We start from the raw sequence: 23,528 nt of genomic DNA on the forward strand, positions 1-23,528 counted from the left end.
TTACTGTGGCATGTTATGGGTTATATCTGTAGTCTGCTTCAATCAGACCTCATTTGTATAGGACTTTTCATATAAAAATACAATGTGTGGGTTTAAAGAGCAAGCAGATAAAAAGCATAAACAGAAATAAACAACTGAAAATCTATTAAAAGCCAGACTGAAAAATCAGTCTTGAGTTTGCTTTTAAAGATCAACATGCTCTGCTGCCCTGTTTGTGTATCGGTATTAGTTATTATGTTACTGATATTTAAAAGCAGTTCTGGGGTAATTTAGATTAACAGTCTCACAAACAAGCCATAAAATGATGCAAGTGTTTACTGATTTTTGAGTTTCCTGGAAGCCTAAAATGTTGGAGAATGATTAACTATACTATTATCCTGAACTATTACCGTCACACACTATAATTCATTGTATGTTTTCTTAACCACACACATTTGTTCAGCTTTGTAGGGAGTTTGTTTCTATCCTTAAATGTAGCATACATCCCACCCCTTTTAAGTTTTTTTATTTTAGGAAAACAGCCACTAACTATGTAAGGTTTACTGTGTGTCAGTATAGTTTGATATAGTCAGAATTTATTGATCCATTGTACTTTTGTTCTTTCCCTGCCAAGACCGTACAATACACAATATGTTTGTCAAAGTGATAAGAAATATATACAGGTATAATTAAGAATGGTGGAAATGTCTTCTGTTGAGATACAAATATAGTCGAGGGAGTTCCACTGTTGTGTAACACTAAATTTAAGATTTACTTTGTTAATCCCCATGAGGAAATTGTTTTTTCACTCAGTGTTTACACACCTAGGCCTGAAATACATACAAAACAATACAAATACATACAATACAAATGCTGGAGTGATAGGCTGTCACGAAGCGGCTATCCAGAAGCAGTTTGGGGTTAGGTGCCTGGCTGAAGGGCACCTCAGCAGTGCACAGAAGTTCGGAACTGATACCTCTCCAGCTACCAGTCCACACTATGATCCATGCTGGACTTGAACTGGCCACGTTTTTTGGTTCACAAGCCAGGTCCCTAAAAAATTGGGCTGCTACCGCCCCCAATCAGGAAGTTTTAATCCGGAATTCTTTAAAAAAGGCATATTCACTAATTTTTTGTGTCAAAATGGACGGTATAGTTAAATGTAACTGCCATGCTAACTTTTTTGGTGAGTTTTTATTTTTTGTTGTTGTGGGGTGTACTTACACCGATCAGCCATAACATTATTTTTCTGGTTATGGCATCATTGACAAGAGCCACATTATGATGGCTAGACGACTGGGTCAGAGCATCTCCAAAACTGCAGCTCTTGTGGGGTGTTCCCAGTCTGCAGTGGTCAGCACTTTGAGAAGGGCTGTTTCAGTGCTGTGCTGTGAACGGAAGCCGGATTAAAATGGTTCGAACAGTTTATTTGAGCAGAGGTGGGTTTTGAGTTGTTTGGCGACAGTGCCAGTATTTTAGACAGAAAGGGGAGATTGGAGATGGGCTGAAAGTTTGACATAATGTTGGGGTTAAGTCCAGGTTTTTAAGGATGGGGGTGAAAGCAGCCAGTTTGAGTGAATGAAGGATTGAGCCAGAACTGAGAGAGGAGCTGATGATTTCTGTGATGAGTGTGGAGATAGCTGGTAAACAGTCCTTGATGAGGTGGCATGGGATGGTGGTGGTGGTAGTAGAACAACTGGGTTAACTTGCTCCACCCTGCAGTACACACAATACTCTCCATGTCCTCTATGCATCATCAGCCTGTGAGGTTGCTGACTTTTTTAGCTTAGGAAATGTAGCTTTAGCAGTTTAGTAAAAGTTAGGTGGCTAGTTTTCTGTAACTCTTACTGAACATCAGCCACTAAGGCACTGGCCATAATGGTACATGCTAAAATAAAACCTCCCTACAATCTGAATGTTAAACAATTCCTTAAACTAACTTCATTTTACATTGGAACAGCTAATGAATGGACTGACCTAACTATTTGATTCCTTCAGTTAACAGACAGCTTGAAGGTGTTCTGGTCACTCGTATTTCGTCAAAATGGATGGATTCCTTGTTGTCTGAAAATGTCAACAGGCTTGTCTGTTTGAGTAACTGGCTGAAAGCAAAGAAGTAGTAGGCTTACCTTTTATTGGTAACCGTTACTGTTCATTCTTTCTGAAATAAGAGGCTGGGTTGAGCCTCTGGTGAATAAAGAGCAGTAGCCTGACTAAGTTCAAAGCAAACTTGAGAAAAGTATTAAGCCATGGTTTAACTGCACTATAGGCTGAGTCCTAGTTTACCTTACATGTGCACTTTGTAATTTTATTTTTTATCGCCCTGTTTTGATCCCTTAGAAAGGGCTGTTGAAGGGGCTGTTTGTGTGACAAAGTATTTTTTTCACCCTTTTATTGATGGACAGTGTTACATTGTGTGAGAGATTATTTGCTCCAAGTGAGAATGTTAGTGTGAAATTGAACACTACAGTATATGCCAATGTTGTTTTCAAAAAAAGCCGATCCACTTTTCCATGTTGATAAGAGCATTAAAATGAGGGAAAAAAATGGGACAAAAAGAAATCAAGGGACATTGAGTATAGATAAAAATGTGCGATTAATTGCTTGTTAATTATGACATTAATGCAATTAATCGCGATTAAATATTTATATCGTTTGACAGCACTACTTTTAAGCTCTATTTTGTCTCTTGTATCTCCTGGGAAAGGCATTTTGCTCTTTTCCTGCTAGATGTTTCCCAAGAAACAGCTTTTTGTTTTCATAAATATGCCATGAAACCAAAACAATGTGCTTAAAGAGATGCAAATCTCTGCAGAAGTGGGTAACAGTTCTCATCTAGCGTAATTGCACAAATGATTGTGCTATACATAACACAGATTTGTATTGGTTTTAGGTATTTATTTGAAACATACAAAGCAAAATCAAATCAGATGATTTTGAAGCTTCATCTATTTTGAAGCTATATAACGTTTTGCTCTGTAACAATATGCTCTATTCAGAATCTTGTATTGTATCATCTTAAATCGCACACATTTAGAAAATCTCCAAGCCGACCTCCTTTGCATTCCACTGAAAAGTAGTTATCATAATAGTTGTTTATCATATGTTTATTCATGTGCTACAATTCATATGAACTTCATTTCCCATGTTTTGCCTTTAAATGTATTATTATTTCCTCATTATTATTATGATTCCCCTTATCACTGAGCTTAAATGAAACAGTTCATTAAAGATACAGTAAGATAAGATGTTCCTTTATTGATCCACCATAAGGGAAATTCTAAAAATAACAGGTATATGATTGGATGTTAAAAATGAATTGGCCATCATTAAACAACATAACAGTGGCCAGCAGGGTCATCCAGGATGATAGCAATGTTACTGAAATACAGTCATGCTATCCTAATATGCGTGACCTCATTAGAAAGTTTGTTGCCATGAGAGAAAAGCTTGGAGCTGTAGAAATCAGACTGAAGGACAGTGAAAACCATGTCATGCATTTTGTGTATTGTGATGGAATATGCATGATTAATCAATGAAACAGTCACATAACATCAAGATCAGATAAGAGGCTCCTTTAAAAAACAAACAGATTATAGAGTCACGTACCAAATGGCATGTTAAAAATTAACTGGTCATCATCAAACAACACAAAAGCAGCCAGCAGGATCACATCAGTCAGAGTTTAGGTGACTGTGTGATCTTGAATCAACCTGGAAGATGAATTTCACCATTTTATGGTTTGTTTTGCTTTTCTGTGGCTCGATTTCGGCCCAGGATGATGGCAATGCTACTGAAACACAGTTATGCCATCCTGATATGTGTGACCTCATGAAGGAGTTTGCTGCCATGAAAGAAAAACTTGGAGCTGTAGAAACCAGGCTGAAGGACAGTGAAAACCAGATTCTGGACCTGAAGAATAAAGGTAAACCGATATTTAAAGACTTAATTAAGCATTTGTGTATTGTGATGGAATATGCATGATTAAGTAAATTGGGGGGGGACGACATCCTGCAACCTAAACTATTCACATACTTGCCAGAGGTCTTTAACAACTGATGCTTTTTCATTAGAGGACTCTGGATATACTTTACAACGTGATGTGATCAGAATGTTTTGTTTTCCACAGAAAGAACCAAGGTGATATTCAGTGCAGCTACTGAAGGAGATAGAGCCATTGGACCATTCAACACAGAAACAACTTTAATCTACAGAAGAGTGATTACAAACATTGGAAATGCCTACAATCAATTCACAGGTAAAACTCACCTTCATGTTTACTTTTGTATCAGTGTTAAGTTTTTTGGGTTAATGGATACAATGAGTAAATAATGTAAGATATAAATAAATATGATAAAAATCAATCATGGCGAGCATGTGTTTGTGTGTCTGTATGAATGTGTGCAATGTAGTTATTTTCAGAGACCAAAAAAAGAAGAAATCTATATATATATATATATGACAAGGAAAGAAAAAAAAACATAAAATGAAGACTGAGGATAATTTGTGGGTTGAGTTCTCAGTTGTAATTAAAAAGAAGAAGAAAGAAATGTAACCCCTGTCTTCTCCACAGGTCACTTCATCGCACCTGTTGCAGGTGTTTATCACTTTACCATATTTTATCATGCTGGAGGAGAACATCGGGTAAGGCTGTTTCTGTACAAGAACAATCACATAATGGCTGAGACTCATGATCACCCGTCAGTGTCTGACACAGCTGATAATGGAGGAAACGCAGTGTTCCTGGAGCTACAGCCAGGAGACAACGTCTATGTAAACATGCACGTAAATACACATGTGTGGGGTTCCTCCAGAGCTACAACTTTCAGTGGGTTTCTGGTCTCTCAACTGTGATAATGGATCCCTTCACAATAATTTACCACTTTGTTGGGATAAATAATCAATACTAGATGCATTTCTAGATTTGTCAAATTCATGATTCATTTATTACCAATATACTTTGAAACCAGCTTAGAAAGATGGCAGTTGTATTGTCTGTACATTCACAGAAATAAACCATCTCAAATGGAGTTCTCACTCTAAAAAAAGTGGATGATTTTGTGAATGAGGGTAAGCAAAACCTGATTTCTATTATGAACCTTGCTGTATTATTGTGTAATGATAATTGTATGTTGATTGATGTTTGATTGATGTTTGTTATGTTGTGTTGTTTATTTGTTTGTCAAGATTTGAACACATCTAATATTCAAATGTTAGTACTATGACTTTATGGCAGCATATAGATTGAAATGTATGTGTTCTAATGCCTACAAACACCTCTGTTTCAGGAACCAACCATTCAGTGGTTTTTCTGTTCACTTGAATGTGAGAATCAATGCACTGTATTTCTGTTATCCAATGAATGTAAACATTTGAGATTCAAAACATAAATGCATTATATTTTATAATCTGATGAAACAGAATGCTGATTCTCAATAAATAAATAATCTAAAAATGAGATCAGTCTTATCCATTGCTCATTTACTTCTGTATGCTGTAAAGCTGATTTGGTAAACAATTAATTAAAAGCATAGATTGTCCTCGCCATGTTTGTAGGATTTTAGAGAGGTATGACAGACAGATTAAACAGGAGGACATGTGTGACCAGGTGTATGCGCACTTAACTGCAAAAACGCATGAAGCTCAGCATAAGTTTTATCAGGAAGACCTTCTCATTAATTTTCATTAATTCACAATTGTCTCTCTCTAATCAGTTGTGGGCATTTACACTTTCAGTACTCCACAGATTTAGCCTCTTTCATCTTATTTTTTTTTTTTTTTTTTTTTTTTTTTTATTTTATTATTTTTTTTTTTTTTTTTTTTTTTTTATTATTAATATTTTTTTTTTTTATTTTTTTTTTAAAAAAATTTTTTTTTTTTTTTTTTTTTTTTTTTTTTTTTTTTTTTTTCTTTTTTTTTTGCCATCGGCATAGCTGTGCATAAAGTTTTCTATAGTGTGAGATTATGTAACTATTATGTATCTATTTTAATTTTATTTTAGATTAATTTTTAATATGTTTAATTATTATGCACCAACTCACCAAGGCAAATTACTTTGGTGCAGTATGAAAATTGAAGTAGATCTCCTGCACTGCACTGGCTTGGCACTGCAGAGGGTGCTGTTTTCCATCAGTTGCCTTAAGACACACAAAATGTGACCTTTATGTGTCCTTTAACATCTGTTGTAAATCTGTAATGCAGCAGTCGGAATAATTGGTGGAAACACAGATTTAGTATTTATTCAAATTGACTTAATTCTCACTTTAACTTATTGATAGTTGTTTGTTCCATTTCTTTATATTATATTATAATCCATTATATTATAATTCTTATCCAGCTAGAGTTTTGGGACTCCGTAAAAGATGCAAATGAAAAGATGGAGACATTTTCTTAATGACATAAAATAAATAACCACACATCCACTTTTGCGCATTTTAGAATTTATTATGCAACAAAAGAGGTTTGTTTTTCTCCTCAAAAACAATAAAATCAGTTAAACTATAAGCTCTCAGATGAGGTGTTATTATTAATTTATTAACTTTTTTTATTCAACTTTTTCCAGTTACTTATCACAGCATAACACAAAAAGAGTCTGTAATCTGTTTAATAATTACTTGTACACAATCAAGTTCTACTGAGAAATAATTTGGACCTGTCACCAGTCTTTAAAAATAACCTTATTATCAATAAACAAGAAAACTACATTACTACTATTACATAAAACTATATTATTGTCAGGGTGACACAATATTTTATTGACAAAAAACCCAGCAAGTAGGAGCAGAAATTTGGAAAAGCAGAATAAAAAGGAAATAACCCTCTGGTTTTACTCTGAGGAGTACATGTTATCTTTAATCCAAATTGTATGGAAATAACTTGGGTGAGTTACAGTATGATTAATATTTCCTTTTCTGTCACTGAAACAGACACTGAGAGTTTAAAAACATTGTGAATACCTTGTAATAAATTCTATCAAAATCCCCAAAAGGATGGTGCTATGGAGCGCTGTGAGATACAGGATATAGGTGGTACACAAACTCACAAACAAGCTTGTTTCAATGCTTGAGCCTTTTAATGATTAATTATTAATTATGCATAATAGAAGAAAGACTGCAGAATAAAGTTGTGCAAAAGCCATTCTTTTCATAACCATTCAATGTTCTCAACAGCACAAGGCCTAAGAAGCAGCTCCTGTTTATGTCACTTGTCTCTTCGTTCCTTAAGTAGCGTTACAGCGATAGCAAAGATATTCAGATTTGATTTGAGATATAGAGCCTTCAGGTTATGTATGAGGCTTATGACACAAAGACAGATGAGTGCACACAAATACAGTCGACACAAACAAACATCCTCCACCGTCTGTGCTTTCGACAGATACTTCATGCCTCTGTGTTTGTCCAGGAATCATTAGGGTGTCTTGGCACAGACATATCCATAACGGTCTGAGCACTCAACGTCATCCCAGCAATTTTTATCTATGAGAACCAAAGATTTAGGACTTAGCATGACACAAACACAAACCTGACACAGTAATGAGACATTAATGGGCCTCAAGCAAGAACAAACAACAAGCAAACTAATTTCACTTATTCTTTGTTCCTATCCATGATTTGGTCCTATTGTATTAGTACTGATTTCTGGGATTCATCAGTGTTGTCTTATTTTACGAGTGGTCAAGAGCCCTCCTACCAGGATAAGAACACCACATCTAGTTTTCACAGCCCACAACTTGTTTTTGCAACACAAAGAAACATAGGTTTTAAATCTGAGGAATATAAAAAAACAGCACATACATATCATAATAAATTAGATTATATGTTTATGAGTAATTCTAGTATCTATCTATCTATCTATCTATCTATCTATCTATCTATCTATCTATCTATCTATCTATCTATCTATCTATCTATCTATCTATGCCACCACCCGTCCTTATATACAGTTTAGGGGATGTTACTTAAGCTAATAAACAATCAGCCACAAATTTATGATCAAGTAAGATTCATCATTCAGCACACATGGATAAAAGCAGATTTGGATGGTTAAGAACATTTAGTGCATCTGGAGTTGATGTCTCTTATGTTTTCTCTTCATTAGAAAAATTAAGAGAAAATATAAGAAACATTTGATATACAGTAGACTGATCTTTTTTCCGTGGGGAATTACTATTTTTCTCCATAACAGTCTCAACACACACAATGTCGTCACAACAGTATGCTTATTATACATCAGTATACACAAATGTTTAGATAAATAACTTGTGAATATTAATAGTATTAAATAACTTTAATTCACTCTATGATATATGATATCTTTTTATGTAATGCTATTTTTTTTGTTTTAATCTCTATTTTATTTGTTTAGGCTTTGTTGGTTGAGTTCGATTTCTAAGGCCTAAGCCAAAATTGTTCAAAACGACTGGACCAAGAGATTTTGACTAATGGTTGTGCATTCAGAGGCTACAGCTTGATTAGCTTGTTTGCGGATTTATAATGATAAATACATTTCCCTTGATGCTTCGATTCCTTGTTAAATGATTTGACTGATATGAACTATATATTTGACACAGTAAAACTTTCTTTGTTGTTCATTCATCAATTATTATTTTAACAGCCAAAACTACCATTTTATCATTTCTAAACATTCATGGGTATATTTTTCAGTCTTTTTAAAATTTGTTTTAAATGATGTATAACTCATATTATGCATTAAGGGTAAACATTGTCTTGTCATTTACCTTGCCGATTAACTTGTAGACAGTGCTGCTTGCCTTCATAGTTATTTGATTCTCCTATACACCAGTTCGTATAGTCAAGATGTGTACCATCACTCCAGAACCAATAACCCTCCTAGAAGACAAAATAGTATGGAATATTTTAAGTACTACTTCAAAAGACTTTAATTAAATACCTGTCAGACCTGGTCTAATTTACCTGTTGTGCATCAGTGCCTCCGATCCACGCTTTTCCATTGTTTCCTACCGTATACCTAATCCAACTATCGTCACCGCTGCTGTGCACAGAGGCTAGGTTTGCACCCAGCATCAGACAGCATTTCTACAGTGGGGACAGACAGACAGACAGAAAACAGACAGAAAAATAAAACTTGAGTAACATGAGAGTTCCAAGTCAGGAGACAATGCAAATTATGGATGCAAAATCTGTAAGTCAATACAAGTGTGGTGTGGAATGCTCCCCTAGAGTAGGTGAATGCAGCCCCAGTGCTGACTCCTCCACAGCCAAGCCACTTGCTGGCTGATGCTCTCTCCTTTTGGCTCTGATCCTGTCTCTCCTGTGGTTGTTTGGTGCTCCAGGTATGGTAAAGATCAATTCAGTCAATTGAGTTAACTTTTATTTACTGCACACTTAGTTAACTGCTACTTATTTTTGTTTTGCTCTGCTGGTTCACACATGTCTGTCTTTCCTCAGTATTGACCCTGTTTGCCTTCATTAATTACCTAAATAACATTTAAGGTTACAGTATTTCCTAGGGTGCAATTCCCCAGGTGGTGTTGTTGATAATTTCTCATTTTCCCCTTAATACCCTTGCCATCGAAGCACAATAAACATAGTGACTGAAGTAGCATTCAGCACTGAAATCATCCTGATTACCTCTGCTTCAGACCAAGTCCTGGCTGTTGGAAAGAAGCGGAAACAGCGTCCTCCACATGCAGACCAACCACTGGGACAAGTGGCTCTCTTGACAACATGTTTTCCTGAAGGCAAATAAAAAATTGAGTGTAATGTTGAGTCTCACTTTAAGATGAAGCCAAATGTGATTACTGTAGTGATATTCTAAAAAAAAAAAAAAATCTACTGACCATTTATAGATGTATCTGTTCCATTTCTACTCTCTGCATCTGGAACGACACATATGAACACATACTAAAGACCAGTTGTAGTGTTTCCCACAGAACGACAATATATTACCTATTTCTAATATATTTCTAATGTCACAATTTTATAATTCAGAGTACTATACAAACACTGCCTAAACACTCACACTCACCAACACCATGAGTCAGAGCCATCATGGCAACAACAAGTACAGACACAGCTAGCATCTTCATGGTGAAGTTGATGCAGATGTCAAAGATGATGACCTTCAATAAAAAGAAGCACAAATGTTAATAAGACTTGTACTGGGAGAAACTATGACTGTTAGTAACCATTAAAGAAAGGACAGAAAATACTAAGCATTAGTCACAAACCTGTTGCAGAATTATCTTCTCTTCTTCCTTCTGAGTGTCAGTCTGAGGTACTGAACAGGAGAAAGTTGTCTCTTTTATGCAGTTGCTTGTGCCATCCTGCCATCCTGCCCTCCCAGAACCAGGAACTGAGGATACAAACAAAGACAATGAACTCACAAAATGTAAACATGAATGAACATAACATCATTTCTGTATTTGTCTAGTGACAGAGTTTGCTGAGTCTAGTGAAGCAAAAATGGATTAGGTATCAATTTCCGAAGAAGAATTTACCACCAAGTACTATCAAGAATTGCTCACACAGGAGAGGCCATTTATTGACATTGAAAACATAATTAATAATTTAAATGGATTATATTTAACAAAGAACACGTGTCTGTGTGAAATGTTGGAAGACCATGACATACTTCATTGTTCCCTGGTATGGGTTTTCTAAGTCATTGAAACCTGACTCAAAGGATATAAAACTATTCTTACAAAAGATTTATAGATAGTCAACACATGAAGTTGAAAAGTGTTAACAATGGAGAAATCTTGCTAAATGCTTGCTTTGCTTTCATTAAAAACTTGCTTTAATCCACAGTAAGATGGACATCCTTTTTTATTATGCAGGTGTAAATAGTCAGAATGTTTGTGGAGGGAGCGGACACACACAGCACATGCTGATTGTAAAACAAATAAAAATGAATTAATAAGTCATAAAGAAATACAAGGGTTGGGATGAAATTAGCAGTTTTAAAAATTAATGGAAAATGCAAAAAATGTGTTACAAAGTCACATGTTTCTAAAGAATTCTTTCTCACTAAGAGCTGCTACATTGTGCATCATTTATCACTCATTCAGCATTTTATAACTGAAAAGTACAAAAATAAGTGGATATAATTTTTAATTTCGTCACCTTTTTTTTAAAGGTACGTTTGGCACAAGAACAACACTGCACATTACCCAAAGAACACCATACCCACAGTGAAGCATGGTGGTGGCAGCATTTTCCTTTGGGGCTGTTTTTCTTCAGCTGGAACCAGGGTATTACTTAAGTTGGGGGGAATTATGAACAGTTCCAAATACCAGTCTCCAGGCTTCCGTTAGAACGCTGAAGATGAAGAGGAATTTCACCTTTCAGCACGACAATGACCCAAAGCATACATCCCAATCAATAAAAACAAGGCTTCACCAGAAGATGATTAATGTTTTGAAATGCCCCAGCAAGAGCCCAGACCTGAATCCAGTTGAACATCTGTGGGGTGATCTGAACAGGGCTCTGCGCAGGAGATGTCTTCGCAATCTGACAGATTTTAAACACTTTTGTAAAGAAGAGTGGGCAAATATTGCCAAGTCAAGATGTGCTATCCTAACAGACTCCTACCCAAAAAGAGTGCTCTAATACAATCAAAAGATGCTTTAACAAAGTATTAGTTTAAGGGTGTGCACACCCATGCAACCAGGTTATTGTACATTCATATTTTTGTTTTTCCCCCTGAAAGATTTCAGTTTGTTTTTAAATTGGATTGTTCATGTTATAGGTCACATTAAAGGTGGAAAAAGTTCTGACATGGTTTATCTTTGTCTCATTTGTTTACATCACAAAAACCTGGCTTTTTAACAGGGGTGTGTAGACTTTTTATATCCACTGTAGTTCCCACTATGCTACTTGTAAAACAAGTAAAAATGAATTAATAAGTCATAAAGAAATTGTGAAGTTTGTGATTCTTCTGTTGGTTCAGTAAGACTGATATCCATTGAGTTCCCATGAATTTAGGAGTGGTTTTAATTGTTTAGTAATAGATATCTGATCCATGATCTATGTTTGCTACATGAGCAAATAATATCATTCAAATATTCAAGGTAACTACACTCTAAGGTTCCCAGTATGCTACTTGTAAAACAAGTAAAAATGAATTAATAAGTCATAAAGAAATACAAGGGCTGGGATAAAATTAGCAGTTTTAAAAACTAATGGAAAATGCATGCTGTACGACAAAAGCTTCTTCTCTATTAGAGCAAGGCTTGCTGACCCCTTTAGCTCTTTAAAATATGGGCCATTATAAAACTGAAACTGGACAGTTAAACTTATTTTTGGTGTAGTTAACCAAATGATGTTGGTACATTTTAGTTTCTAGTGAAAAGTTTCCTATATGATTGGCTAAGGGCCTTAGTTGTTGCAGAAAGTCCCCAAGAAACTTGACACTAACCAGATATTTCCCCCAAAAGATTTCCAGTTTATTTAAATTTAAAAAATGTGTTATAATGTGATCTGATGCAAAGCAACATGTTACAAATTAATGCATTATAAAGAAATGTGTTACAAAGTCACGTGTTTCTAAAGAATTCTTTCTCACTAAGAGCTGCAACATTGTGCATCATGTATCACTCATTCAGCATTTATAACTGAAGTACTGAGTACAAAAATGAAGGGATATACTTTCTAATGTCACCACTTATGCAGGCACGATCCACAATCCAAGTGTAAACTAAAAGGCAGGAGATATTTGACTGACCATAGGATCTACTCTCCCCACTCTGCAGGTGTTATACACCAGAAGTGCAGAACAAGAGCTGCTACGATTACAACGGGTCCCGCCACCAAAGGACTACTCCAGTTCAGAGGAAATCTCTTGGTTTGGCGAGTCACTGTGGGGAGTTATGATTGGTCTGTTTCTTTTCTTAATCTCTTCCACAAGTCTAAAAAGTCTAATGCCTGTCATACATACTGTAACTGTCACAAATGTCTGTTCACCAAATTAATTTTTTTGAACAAGCTGTTATGCATAACAGTGGAATACATTATTGCTCTGAACCTAAGCTGGACTATTTTTTATGATTTCACAAAAATATTTACTGTACTTGTGAACATGTCGTCAAGCAATGTAGATGCAAAATACTGCTGGGTCCTGTCTGTGTTTGTGATTCTTCTGTTGGTTCAGTAAGACTGATATCCATTGAGTTCCCATGAATTTAGGAGTGGTTTTAATTGTTTGGTAATAGATATCTGATCTATGATCTATGTTTGCTACATGAGCAAATAATATCATTCAAGTATTCAAGGTAACTACACTCTAAGGTTCCCAGTATGCTACTTGTAAAACAAGTAAAAATGAATTAATAAGTCATAAAGAAATACAAGGGCTGGGATGAAATTAGCAGTTTTAAAAACTAATGGAAAATGCTGGCTGTACGACAGAAGCTTCTTCTCTATTAGAGCAAGGCTTGCAAATTACGTTGGTACGTTTTCGTTTCCAGTGAATATATAGTTTCCTATATGATTGGTTAAAGCCCTTAGTTGTTGCAGAAAGTCCCCAAGAAACTTGACACTAACCAGATATTTCCCCACGATTTTCAATTTACACAAGCATTGTTGTCTAGTAACTACAGTGTACATTTCAAAACCCTAAAACCCTTATATAACTTGTCACTGAAAAAGTAATCACATCACTGTAATGCAAATAATGCAAATTACAAAGTAACACATTAAAAAACTGTGTGATAATGTGATCTGATGCAAAGCAACATGTTACAAATTAATGCATTTTAGAGAAATGTGTTACAAAGTCATGTGTTTCTAAAGAATTCTTTCTCACTAAGAGCTGCTACATTGTGCATCATTTATCACCCATTCAGCATTTTATAACTGAAAAGTACAAAAATAAGGATATATTTATTTAATGTCACCACCAATGCAGGCATGATCTGTATAAACTAAAGGGTAGATTTAGTGGACAATAAAGACTAGTACACATCACTAATCTTTTCAAATAAGAAGGGTGTTTTATTTGCATCAACCTGTAACTCAACCACCCAGAACAAATAATTGGTTAGATACTGTTTTATTTAATCTGTATTCATCTTGTGATGTTGGCTGAGTATACACACCCTTTTAAAGTGGCACCCTGATTGAATTTCACCTGTTTGACTGATACACCCGAGCACTGTTTCCAGAGAGAGAAGTTTAAAAAAAGAACAGCACATTAAACCAATGTTATAGAAAAGTGAGAAAGAACACCACACCACTGTAACACTGGACACGCTTCATTTAAGGGATGGGGTTATTATTACTCTACTTAACTTATATTTATCTACTTGATTGTTAGAAATTGAAAAAAATAGATGTTTAACACAGTTAATGTATGTAAACATTATGTATTATATATTATATTATGTTAAGTATTTTAACACTGTTTTAAACTTTTTTATTAATTGATGGTTTTTATAATATCTGAGGATGACAGCTTTTTTCCTCAGACTGCTGAACTCATCCTCAGCCCTTTTTTATGACTTATTAATTAATTTTTATTTGTTTTACAAGTACAAAACCACTTCTAAATTCATGGAAACTCAAGGGATATCACTGAACCAACACAAGAATCACAAACACAGAGAGGACGCAACAGTATTTCGCATCTACATATCCTGACGACATGTTCACATGTACAGTCAATATTCCTGTGAAATCCTTAAAGAAACAGACCAATGATAAATCCACACAGTGACTCACCAGAACAAGGGATTTCCCTTGAGTTGGAATAATCTATTGCTGGGGTGATGGGGGACCTGTTGTAATCGTAGCAGTTCTGCACTTCTGCTGTATAACACCTGCAGATGGGGGAGTGTAGCTCCTATGGTCAGTCGAGCATCTCCACAAGTGTCCTGTTTTGGTGATGTTAGGTAAGAGGTTTTTAGGCTTGCACCATAGTTTCATGTACCTTTTCCAGGCAGGCCTTGTCATCATTGTTGGATGGAGCTGGAGCAGTGTCTGGCCACACAGTAATGTGTGTACAAGTAGTAGAGCAATCCTGCAGGTACGCAACCTTGCAGGACAAGTTGAGGTCCTGAGAATTAGGTGGTTGGATGTGTGACAGCATACATGCATGCATGCTTTAATCTACTTTTCAACTTCATGTGTTGGATCTATAAATCTTTTGCAAGAATTGTTTTCTATCCTTTGAGTCAGGTTTCAGTGACTTAGAAAACCCTTACCAGGGAAAAATTAAGCTGTTCTGGTGTCTCATGGTCTTCCAACTTTTCATAAAGACACGTGTTCTTTTATTTTGTTAAATATAATCCATTAAAATTATTAATTATGTTTTCAATGTCAATAAAGTTGTACGGCCTCTCCTGTGTGAGCAATTCTTGATAGTACTTGGTGGTAAATTCTTCTTCGGAAATTGATACCTGATCCATTTTTGCTTCACTAGACTCAGCAAACTCTGTCACTAGACAAATACAGAAATGATGTTATGTTCATTCATGTTTACATTTTGTGAGTTCATTGTCTTTGTTTGTATCCTCAGTTCCTGGTTCTGGGAGGGCAGGATGGCAGGATGGCACAAGCAACTGCATAAAAGAAACGACTTTCTCCTGTTCAGTACCTCAGACTGACACTCAGAAGGAAGAAGAGAAGATAATTCTGCAACAGGTTTGTGACTAATGCTTAGTATTTTCTGTCCTTTCTTTAATGGTTACTAACAGTCATAGTTTCTCCCAGTACAAGTCTTATTAACATTTGTGCTTCTTTTTATTGAAGGTCATCATCTTTGACATCTGCATCAACTTCACCATGAAGATGCTAGCTGTGTCTGTACTTGTTGTTGCCATGATGGCTCTGACTCATGGTGTTGGTGAGTGTGAGTGTTTAGGCAGTGTTTGTATAGTACTCTGAATTATAAAATTGTGACATTAGAAATATATTAGAAATAGGTAATATATTGTCGTTCTGTGGGAAACACTACAACTGGTCTTTAGTATGTGTTCATATGTGTCGTTCCAGATGCAGAGAGTGGAAATGGGACAGATGCATCTAAAAATGGTCAGTAGATATTTTCTTAGAATATCACTACAGTAATCACATTTGGCTTCATTTTAAAGTGAGACTCAACATTACACTCAATTTTTTATTTGCCTTCAGGAAAACATGTTGTCAAGAGAGCCACTTGTGCCAGTGGTTGGTCTGTATGTGGAGGACGCTGTTTCCGCTTCTTTCCAACGGCCACGACTTGGTCTGAAGCAGAGGTAATCAGGGTGATTTCAGTGCTGAATGCTTCTTCAGTCACTATGTTTATTTAGCTTGTACTGACTTGCACACTTTGCACACATAATATGCAATGTCTTCTGACCTGGCAGGTTATGTTTTTGTTCTTGGCAACACCACTCGGTCTGTTTTTCTCCACTACAGAGAGCCTGTCTGGCCCTAGGTGCAAACCTAGCCTCTGTGCACAGCAGGGCTGACAATGAATGGGTTTGGGGTTTGATAAATAACAAACCAGCATGGATCGGAGGCTCTGATGCACAACAGGTGAATAAGACAAAGTCTGAGACATATTTAATCAAATGTTTTTTTTAACCTTTTACCTGTTACTTACATTATTCTCAACCCTTTTGTCTTATAGAATAATATTTGGCTCTGGAGTGATGGTACACGTGTTGGCTATACGAACTGGTGTACAGGAGAGCCAAATAACAATCAGGGCAGGCAGCACTGTCTACACATTAATTGGGATGGTAAAAAATAAGACAATGTTTACATGAAAAGCAGAATGTATTAGTGTCACAAGACTGAAAAATATATCCATGATTTTCTGGAAATTACAAAATTGTAGTTTTTCCTGTTAAAATTATAAATAATAAATGACAGACTGATAAACAACAAGGAACGTTTTCATATGTCAAATATATTGTTTTGTCTAATCATTAAACAAGGAATATAAGCATGAAGGAAATTGATTTATCATTATTACAACACGGTTACAAGGTTGTGTCACAAAATTAAACTTTGCCGCTCCTTTGTGCTACACACAGATACAAATAATAATTTAAAAAAAATTCTCATTACTGTGTCTTTTGGTTTGTGTTTTTGTCATGTTAAGTCCTGTGTCTTTGATTCTCACAGGTAAAAAATGCTGGGATGATGTTGAGTGCTTCATTCGTCGGGGATATATCTGTGCCAAGACACCCTAATGATTCCTGGTGAAACACAGAGGCATGAAGTATCTGTCAAAAGTTGTGTCATCGGTCTCATATATAACCTGAAGTCTTCATAACTCAAATCAAACTGAATATCTTTGCTATCGCTGTATCGCTATTTAAGGAAAGAAGAGACAAGTGACATGAACAGGAGCTGCTTCTTAGGCCTTCTTTTGCACAACTTTATTCTGCAGTCTTTCTTCTATCATGCATAATTAATAATTAATCATTAAAAGGCTCAAGCATTTAAAACAATCTTGTTTGTGAGTTTGTGTACCACCTATATCCTGTATCTCACAGCGCTCCATAGCACCATCCTCGTGGGGATTTTGATAGAATTTAATTACAAGGTATTCACAATGTTTTTAAACTCTCAGTGTCAGTTTCAGTGACAGAAAAATAAATATTAATCATACTGTAGCTCACCCTACTCCCCCATGAACTGTCTTGTTACTAAACTACATTACCATTTGGTTTTGTTTGAAAGTACCAAAAAATTAACAAATATGCATTTAAAAACAAATATGAGTTTGTGTACCACCTATGTCCTGTATCTCAAAGAGCTCCATAGCACCATTCATGTAAATAATAGTTAACGCCACAATTCTTGGGAGGACCTTGTGGTGATTTTAATAGAATTTCAGTACAAGATTTGCAGTATGTTTTCAAACTCTGCACTGATTGTGATGTTACACAGTTTTCTGGTCAATAAGTTCAGTAATATTCTGACAGAAAATGAAATATTAATGGTACTGTAGATTCCTCACCATTTAGTGGTTTGCTTAAAACTGCCAGAAAAAAAGTGCATTTAAGGACAAATATGCTATTTCAGTTGTGATTGATGGTCTTTCACAAAAATTACGTGCTGTTAGCTGCAGTCTGTGCACTTACATGCAAATGCATGTAGTATTGGGAAACAACTATCATACAACTTTCCGTGTTTTACTGAAGATATGTAAAAAAAAACTTGGATTAATAACATGGACTCGTCAGATTTAAGAGTAGGGTGTTGCTCACAACACTGTAAATATCAGCAAATATAAATTATCTTCTTCCATTCCTGTTTTATTTACTTGAGTTTTCTAATATTAAGTTAGATGACATGCACGTTGATGTTTTATTTCAGCTGTATACTATATATAATAAAAAAAAAACGTATTGCCAAGCTTTATAAAGCATAAATTTAACATCAGATCAAAGCATTGAGAACACATCAAATGTCCTGAAAAAGGCTGCAAAAAGAAGTATATACATTTTTTATATGTTATAAGAAAAAAATCATTACTGTAAATGTTTTAATTTGTATTAAACATTTACAGTAATGATTTTTAAAAAAAATTTATTAGCCATAAATCTTCTTCTCTGTCAGGTTTATGCTAAAGCAGATGAGCAGGACCAGCAAAAAGAGAGTTAGAACCAGAGAGTTCTTTTCTTTTTTTCTGCTTTTCTTTTACCGACATCTCCTACTTGCTGGGTTTTTTCCTGATGAAATACTGTGTCACCCTGTTCTAAAATACTTCAGGGAATGATATAGATTTATTAATAGAATAGACCAAAAAGGACACATCAATGCATGATATTGCCTGATTACCTTCAGTGGTTTTCAGTCAACAATAAATAAAGATATGATTTATTTGTCATTACAGTCATAATGTGATTTATTTTAACAGATCTGAAATTATTAGTATTCAAATGCTAAATTTTCCCCTTTAATTGATTCCAATTATTACAACTGTTTTAGGTATGTAGCTATGTATGTAGCTGATCAGAATTATAAATATTATGTCATTTAAGAGCTTATACTTCTCCTCAAAAACAATACAATCAACCTCTTTTGTCAAATCATAAAATAATTTATTAATAATATATATTTTTTTACTTTTTTTGTGTTTTTTCTATTAAAACCTAAAATGTGAGAATGAAAAAGTGGTGTACAAGATGTGTGGTTTGCCTTTTTTTGATAAAACCAATTGAATTTCTCAAGCCTTTTATTTGCATCTTTTACAGTATAGAGAGTTCCAAAACTCTAGCTGGAAAAATAGATTATAATAGCATCGAAATGGAACAAACAATTATCAGTAGGTGAAAGTGAGATTTGTATCAATGTTAATAAATTGTAAATAAGTTTCCACCAATGATTCTGATCAGTACATTACAGATTTCCAACGAACCTTGAAGGACACATAAAAGGTGTGACATTTATGTGTATGCTTATGCTGTAGCAAATATTGATCAGATATATATTGCCAAACAGTAAAAGAAATACATTCACGGGAACTCAAGGACATCAGGATTACTGAACCAACACAATAATTACAAACACAAAGAAGATGCAGCAGTATTTCTCATCTACATGCCAGTTTATACTGACGATATGTTCACATTTACAGGACATATTGCTGTGAAATCAAATGAGATAGTCAAACAATAAACTGTGTGTCCCTGTTATGCATAACAGCTTGCTCAAAATATTGAACTTTTGTCACAGTTACAGTATGTATGACATGTTCATCCTGTGTCTTATTTTTTAGGCTGTCTTTACCCACCAAAACAAGGGATTTCCCTGAGCTGGAATAGTCTGTTGCTGTGGTGGTGGAGACCCATTGTAATTGTAGCATCTCTGCAATCTCATTTTATTTACAGAGCGAGCGGGTGCTCTTTTACGGAGACCGCCATATGAACCACCACGTTTCAACAGTAACTCAACGGACAAACCAATTTTTATGGCCACCATAGTTTCTCCTACAGGCTCTGAAGACTGAGCTGTAATCAGTTGGTTGCAATCTGCAACTTCAGGGGTAGATGCCAGTAAATCCTACATACTTTTATTTTAAAATGAACAATTTAGGAAAACACCTAGATGAAAATCCCACTGGTGTAAACAATGTCCTATTTTATTTTTAGTTTTTTTAAATAACGAGCAAATGTCTGAACTTGGACTTTCCTGTGGTATTTAAAGCTGCACTAATCAATATTATTATTTTAACAATGCATCATGTTACTATGTGTATGAGTGATCATTTCTAGCATGGCCACTGTTCTCAGCAAAAGCCAAACAGTAGACTAAGTCATGACATACATTGTTTGTCATTTGGTGTTTGGTAGTATTCAGGTTTATCAGACCTGCTGGACCATCAGCAAATATGCTGGAAAATCAAACAATGATATAAAAGTTTGGTGATCAGTGTCCGCATTTAAAATTTACATTTGTCATCTTATTTATAGTTAATTTTAAAGTTAATTAATGCAGGTTTAAGTTCTTTATTTGACAGTATACAAAGCAAAACAAGTAGCATTACAATACAGCTGAATGCTAAAAAAAAATACATTTAAGGTTAGCATACATTTATTGTCGAGGTTGTAAAACTTTTGCTTAAAATGCCTCAGTCATAGTAAAAAAAAATATTTAATGAGAGAAATGAATTTGAGTAAATTAATTGTAATTAGCTGTCTCCGTTTTACATTAGTTTATTTTTGCTCATAATGCTCATCTTACAAAATGTTGTGGTAGCAGGCCTCAAAGATACACAAGTAGAATGTGTCGCTTAAGAAAAAAAAATTGTAAGCAAAAATTATTAATTTCCTGATAATTTAGATGTCAGGGAATAATAAGCCTGACAGCTGGAATCAAGGGCATTCTTACTCTAAGGCATTCGTGCAGGGTATGTTTGTTTCTTGGAATGCTGTTCCCTCATAATGGACTGGACGGCAGACATTTTTATATTCAATTTTATTACATGCTACGATCACCTTCTTTTGGCAATGTTTAACATCTTTGACTTCACAACCCAAGTTGTTTGTGTAAACTTCATATATAGTCATTGTTGACCCGCTGATGCACAAGTTACCTTGCACATGCCGGCCATCAGGACTACAGATCCGCTGGACATCTCGTTCATTAGCCTCAATGAAGGACTGCACTCGAGTTCTGCCACAGAGACCGTTGGCTTTCAAGTATCTGTAAGGAGATCAATGTTTCACTGCATAGTATTGACATTGTCAAGTCCAACTAGCTGTCACAATGTTACATGGCTTCAATTCTGATGTTGTGCTATTTTTGTCCATAAAGCCGTTATTGAATTATACCACAGAGTTAAACCAGTGTAGTTAAACTTATAATTCACCTCTGCCATTCCTCCAGAGAGTTTCTGTCAAAGGACCCTTTCAGGATGTGTCTCTTGACAAATGTGTCATATCTACCTATGTCGCTCTTTTCCTCACAGGGCTGAAGGCCAGAGGCTGCCAAGTGGCTGGTCCTGTGGTTGCCTTTAGAAAAGACTCCTTGCACCCCATAAACAGGAGCTACAGTGAAGATGATGGATGTCAGGAGAATGATCTTCATTTTGTCTAGTGTGAGAGAAGAGTTTTTGAGTAGATTAATGCATTGTACAAAACATAAGAAAATAATTAGTTGGTACTTTTACAGGACTTAATAGTTGCTATTCATGCACATTCACACACAGATGACACAGCATTGGGCTTCAGTTCATCTTGAAAAAGAATAGTTCAACATGCCAGGGATCGAACCAACAAACTTCCGATTAGTGGACCACCCATTCCACCCATATTATTCAGCATGTCTAATTAAATTTTATTTGTGTTTGTATTTTATTCATTACTTTCATATTGTTTCATTATTTGATGGGTTGCTTTTGTCTTATTGTGAAACACTTTGTAATTGAAACATAGAGAAATGTGCTCTATAAAAAAACTTAAATTTGGAAGACAGATGTCCCAATGTCGGTTGATTAGTTACAGTAAGTCATAATCATACATTAAAACAATAATTTATTTTCTCACCTGCTCGGACCAGCTCGCCTCTGTACTGCTGTGTCAGTCTGGGGGGGATCAGTACCAACTGAAGTCTCAGCCTAAAGTCAAAAATATTTCTCCCTTTTGACACTTCCTTGTCTTGTAAACACTGATGACTGCAACCAATCATTTTAATCCAAGCCAAAGAGATTAACAGCCTATCAAAGAACTGCAAGCTATACCCTTACTATATATGTCTATGACAATAAGTGCATGCACACCAACAGATTCCTGTCACTGAGGAAGTGGTGTTTTGTGGTGAGCTAGTGTATGTGTGAAGCTGTTGGACGAGTTACTGTTGATAACACCTAATGCAAGAAAATGCTAAGAAAGAAGCATAAGCAAGGGCTTCTTGTAAGTAAATGCAAAAATACTGCACATGATCTGTAACCCACCCAGTGAATAGATACAGAAAAGACGTGAAGATGTGAAAACCGCTCTGTGTGTGTGTGTGTGTGTGTGTGTGTGTGTGTGTGTGTGATGTGTACTGTGACATGCAGCTGAGTGGAAGCACAATGACGTCTTCAAATGTTAAAAAGGCCAAAAGCTTCCATAATGCTACAAAAAGTGGTATTATATTGGAAGTATGACATTTTTAAGGAGGCATGTAGTCTGCAGATACAGGAGGTTGGGGTGGTTGGATGGGTCAGCAAAACATCAGATTTTGACGACTTTTTTTCTTTCTCTATTCTACAGTCAATGTTGGTTTCTTTTAAGGGTGATTATTTGTTTGTTAACTAGAGTATGTTTATTGTTTTAACCATGATGATGAATGAGGCCTCCAGACACCACCAGGATCCATGAGAACCTGCGAGGCAAGAAAGAACAAAAATTCTTGGGAAGAAGTGAAGTTGGTAACATGCATTAATGGGACATGAATAAATACAGAAAGAGAGAGAGAGGAAGAGAGGAGCTCATAGCAGCATAACTAAGGGATGGTTCAGGACCCACCTGAGTCAGCCCTAACTATAACCTTTATCAATGTGGAGTGTCTTAAGCTTTCTCTTAAATGTGGAGAGGGTGTCTGCCTCCCGAACCACAACTGGAAGCTGGTTCCACAGGAGAGGAGCTTGGTAACTGAAGGCTCTGGCTCCTGTTCTAGTTTTAGATACTGTAGGAACCCCAAGTAGCCCAGCATTCATATGCCTGACCATGAAGTGCATATAGCTTTGTGGTTTTCTTGTCACTTAAATGTAGAAGAGAAGCAATGGCTTAAGAATGTTTTTGAATAGAAGCAAAATCAGTATTTAGTTTTCTTAAATTTGGATTAATCATAACATGTACTGTAATACAAAACATTGGAAATGCCTACAACCAATTCACAGGTAAAACTCAGTCCACCTGTTTTACTCAGTATTCAATTATTAGGCAGGTGAGTGCGAGGCAACAGGCAATCCAGGCAGACAGAAACATTTCAATGATATATATTAACAAAGTTAGCTCACTGGTATGGGTAGAAAATTCAAACAAGTGACTGGTGGGGTGGAGACAGACTGGCAGGCAGGTACAGATAAAGGTTAAAGTAGGTAAGTGAGTAAAGTTTATTTAGTATGGCACATTTCACACAGCAAGG

General features: G+C 35.6%; 3 protein-coding genes across 4 annotated transcripts; 2 read left to right on the forward strand and 1 right to left on the reverse strand.

Moving 5' to 3' along the window:
• The first annotated feature begins 3,657 nt into the window (after nt 1-3,657).
• On the forward strand, nt 3,658-5,334 carry LOC127363987 (complement C1q-like protein 3). The gene is made up of 3 exons (XM_051401020.1): nt 3,658-3,904; nt 4,109-4,237; nt 4,553-5,334. Exons 1-3 carry the CDS (start codon nt 3,700-3,702, stop codon nt 4,831-4,833), a joined length of 615 nt encoding a protein of 204 aa, XP_051256980.1. The 5' UTR covers nt 3,658-3,699; the 3' UTR covers nt 4,834-5,334.
• Nucleotides 5,335-7,029: 1,695 nt separating this feature from the next.
• Nucleotides 7,030-22,102, reverse strand: LOC127364494 (aggrecan core protein). The gene is made up of 10 exons (XM_051402094.1): nt 21,944-22,102; nt 21,268-21,490; nt 20,992-21,101; nt 10,190-10,314; nt 9,988-10,081; nt 9,800-9,838; nt 9,591-9,694; nt 8,913-9,035; nt 8,717-8,828; nt 7,030-7,454 (listed from the first exon to the last, which is right to left on the reverse strand). Exons 1-10 carry the CDS (start codon nt 22,083-22,085, stop codon nt 7,387-7,389), a joined length of 1,140 nt encoding a protein of 379 aa, XP_051258054.1. The 5' UTR covers nt 22,086-22,102; the 3' UTR covers nt 7,030-7,386.
• On the forward strand, nt 14,827-17,398 carry LOC127364495 (galactose-specific lectin nattectin-like). 2 transcript variants are annotated; one of them, XM_051402095.1, is made up of 8 exons: nt 14,827-14,848; nt 15,475-15,599; nt 15,708-15,807; nt 15,951-15,989; nt 16,089-16,192; nt 16,356-16,475; nt 16,570-16,681; nt 17,070-17,398. In XM_051402095.1, exons 1-8 carry the CDS (start codon nt 14,842-14,844, stop codon nt 17,135-17,137), a joined length of 675 nt encoding a protein of 224 aa, XP_051258055.1. In that variant the 5' UTR covers nt 14,827-14,841; the 3' UTR covers nt 17,138-17,398. The 2 variants fall into 2 exon arrangements, with proteins under 2 accessions (XP_051258055.1, XP_051258056.1); XM_051402096.1 differs by having other exon boundaries at nt 15,708-15,801.
• Nucleotides 22,103-23,528: the final 1,426 nt, after the last annotated feature.

The sequence above is a fragment of the Dicentrarchus labrax genome, unplaced genomic scaffold, assembly GCF_905237075.1.
Source record: "Dicentrarchus labrax unplaced genomic scaffold, dlabrax2021, whole genome shotgun sequence".
NCBI lineage: Eukaryota > Metazoa > Chordata > Actinopteri > Moronidae > Dicentrarchus > Dicentrarchus labrax.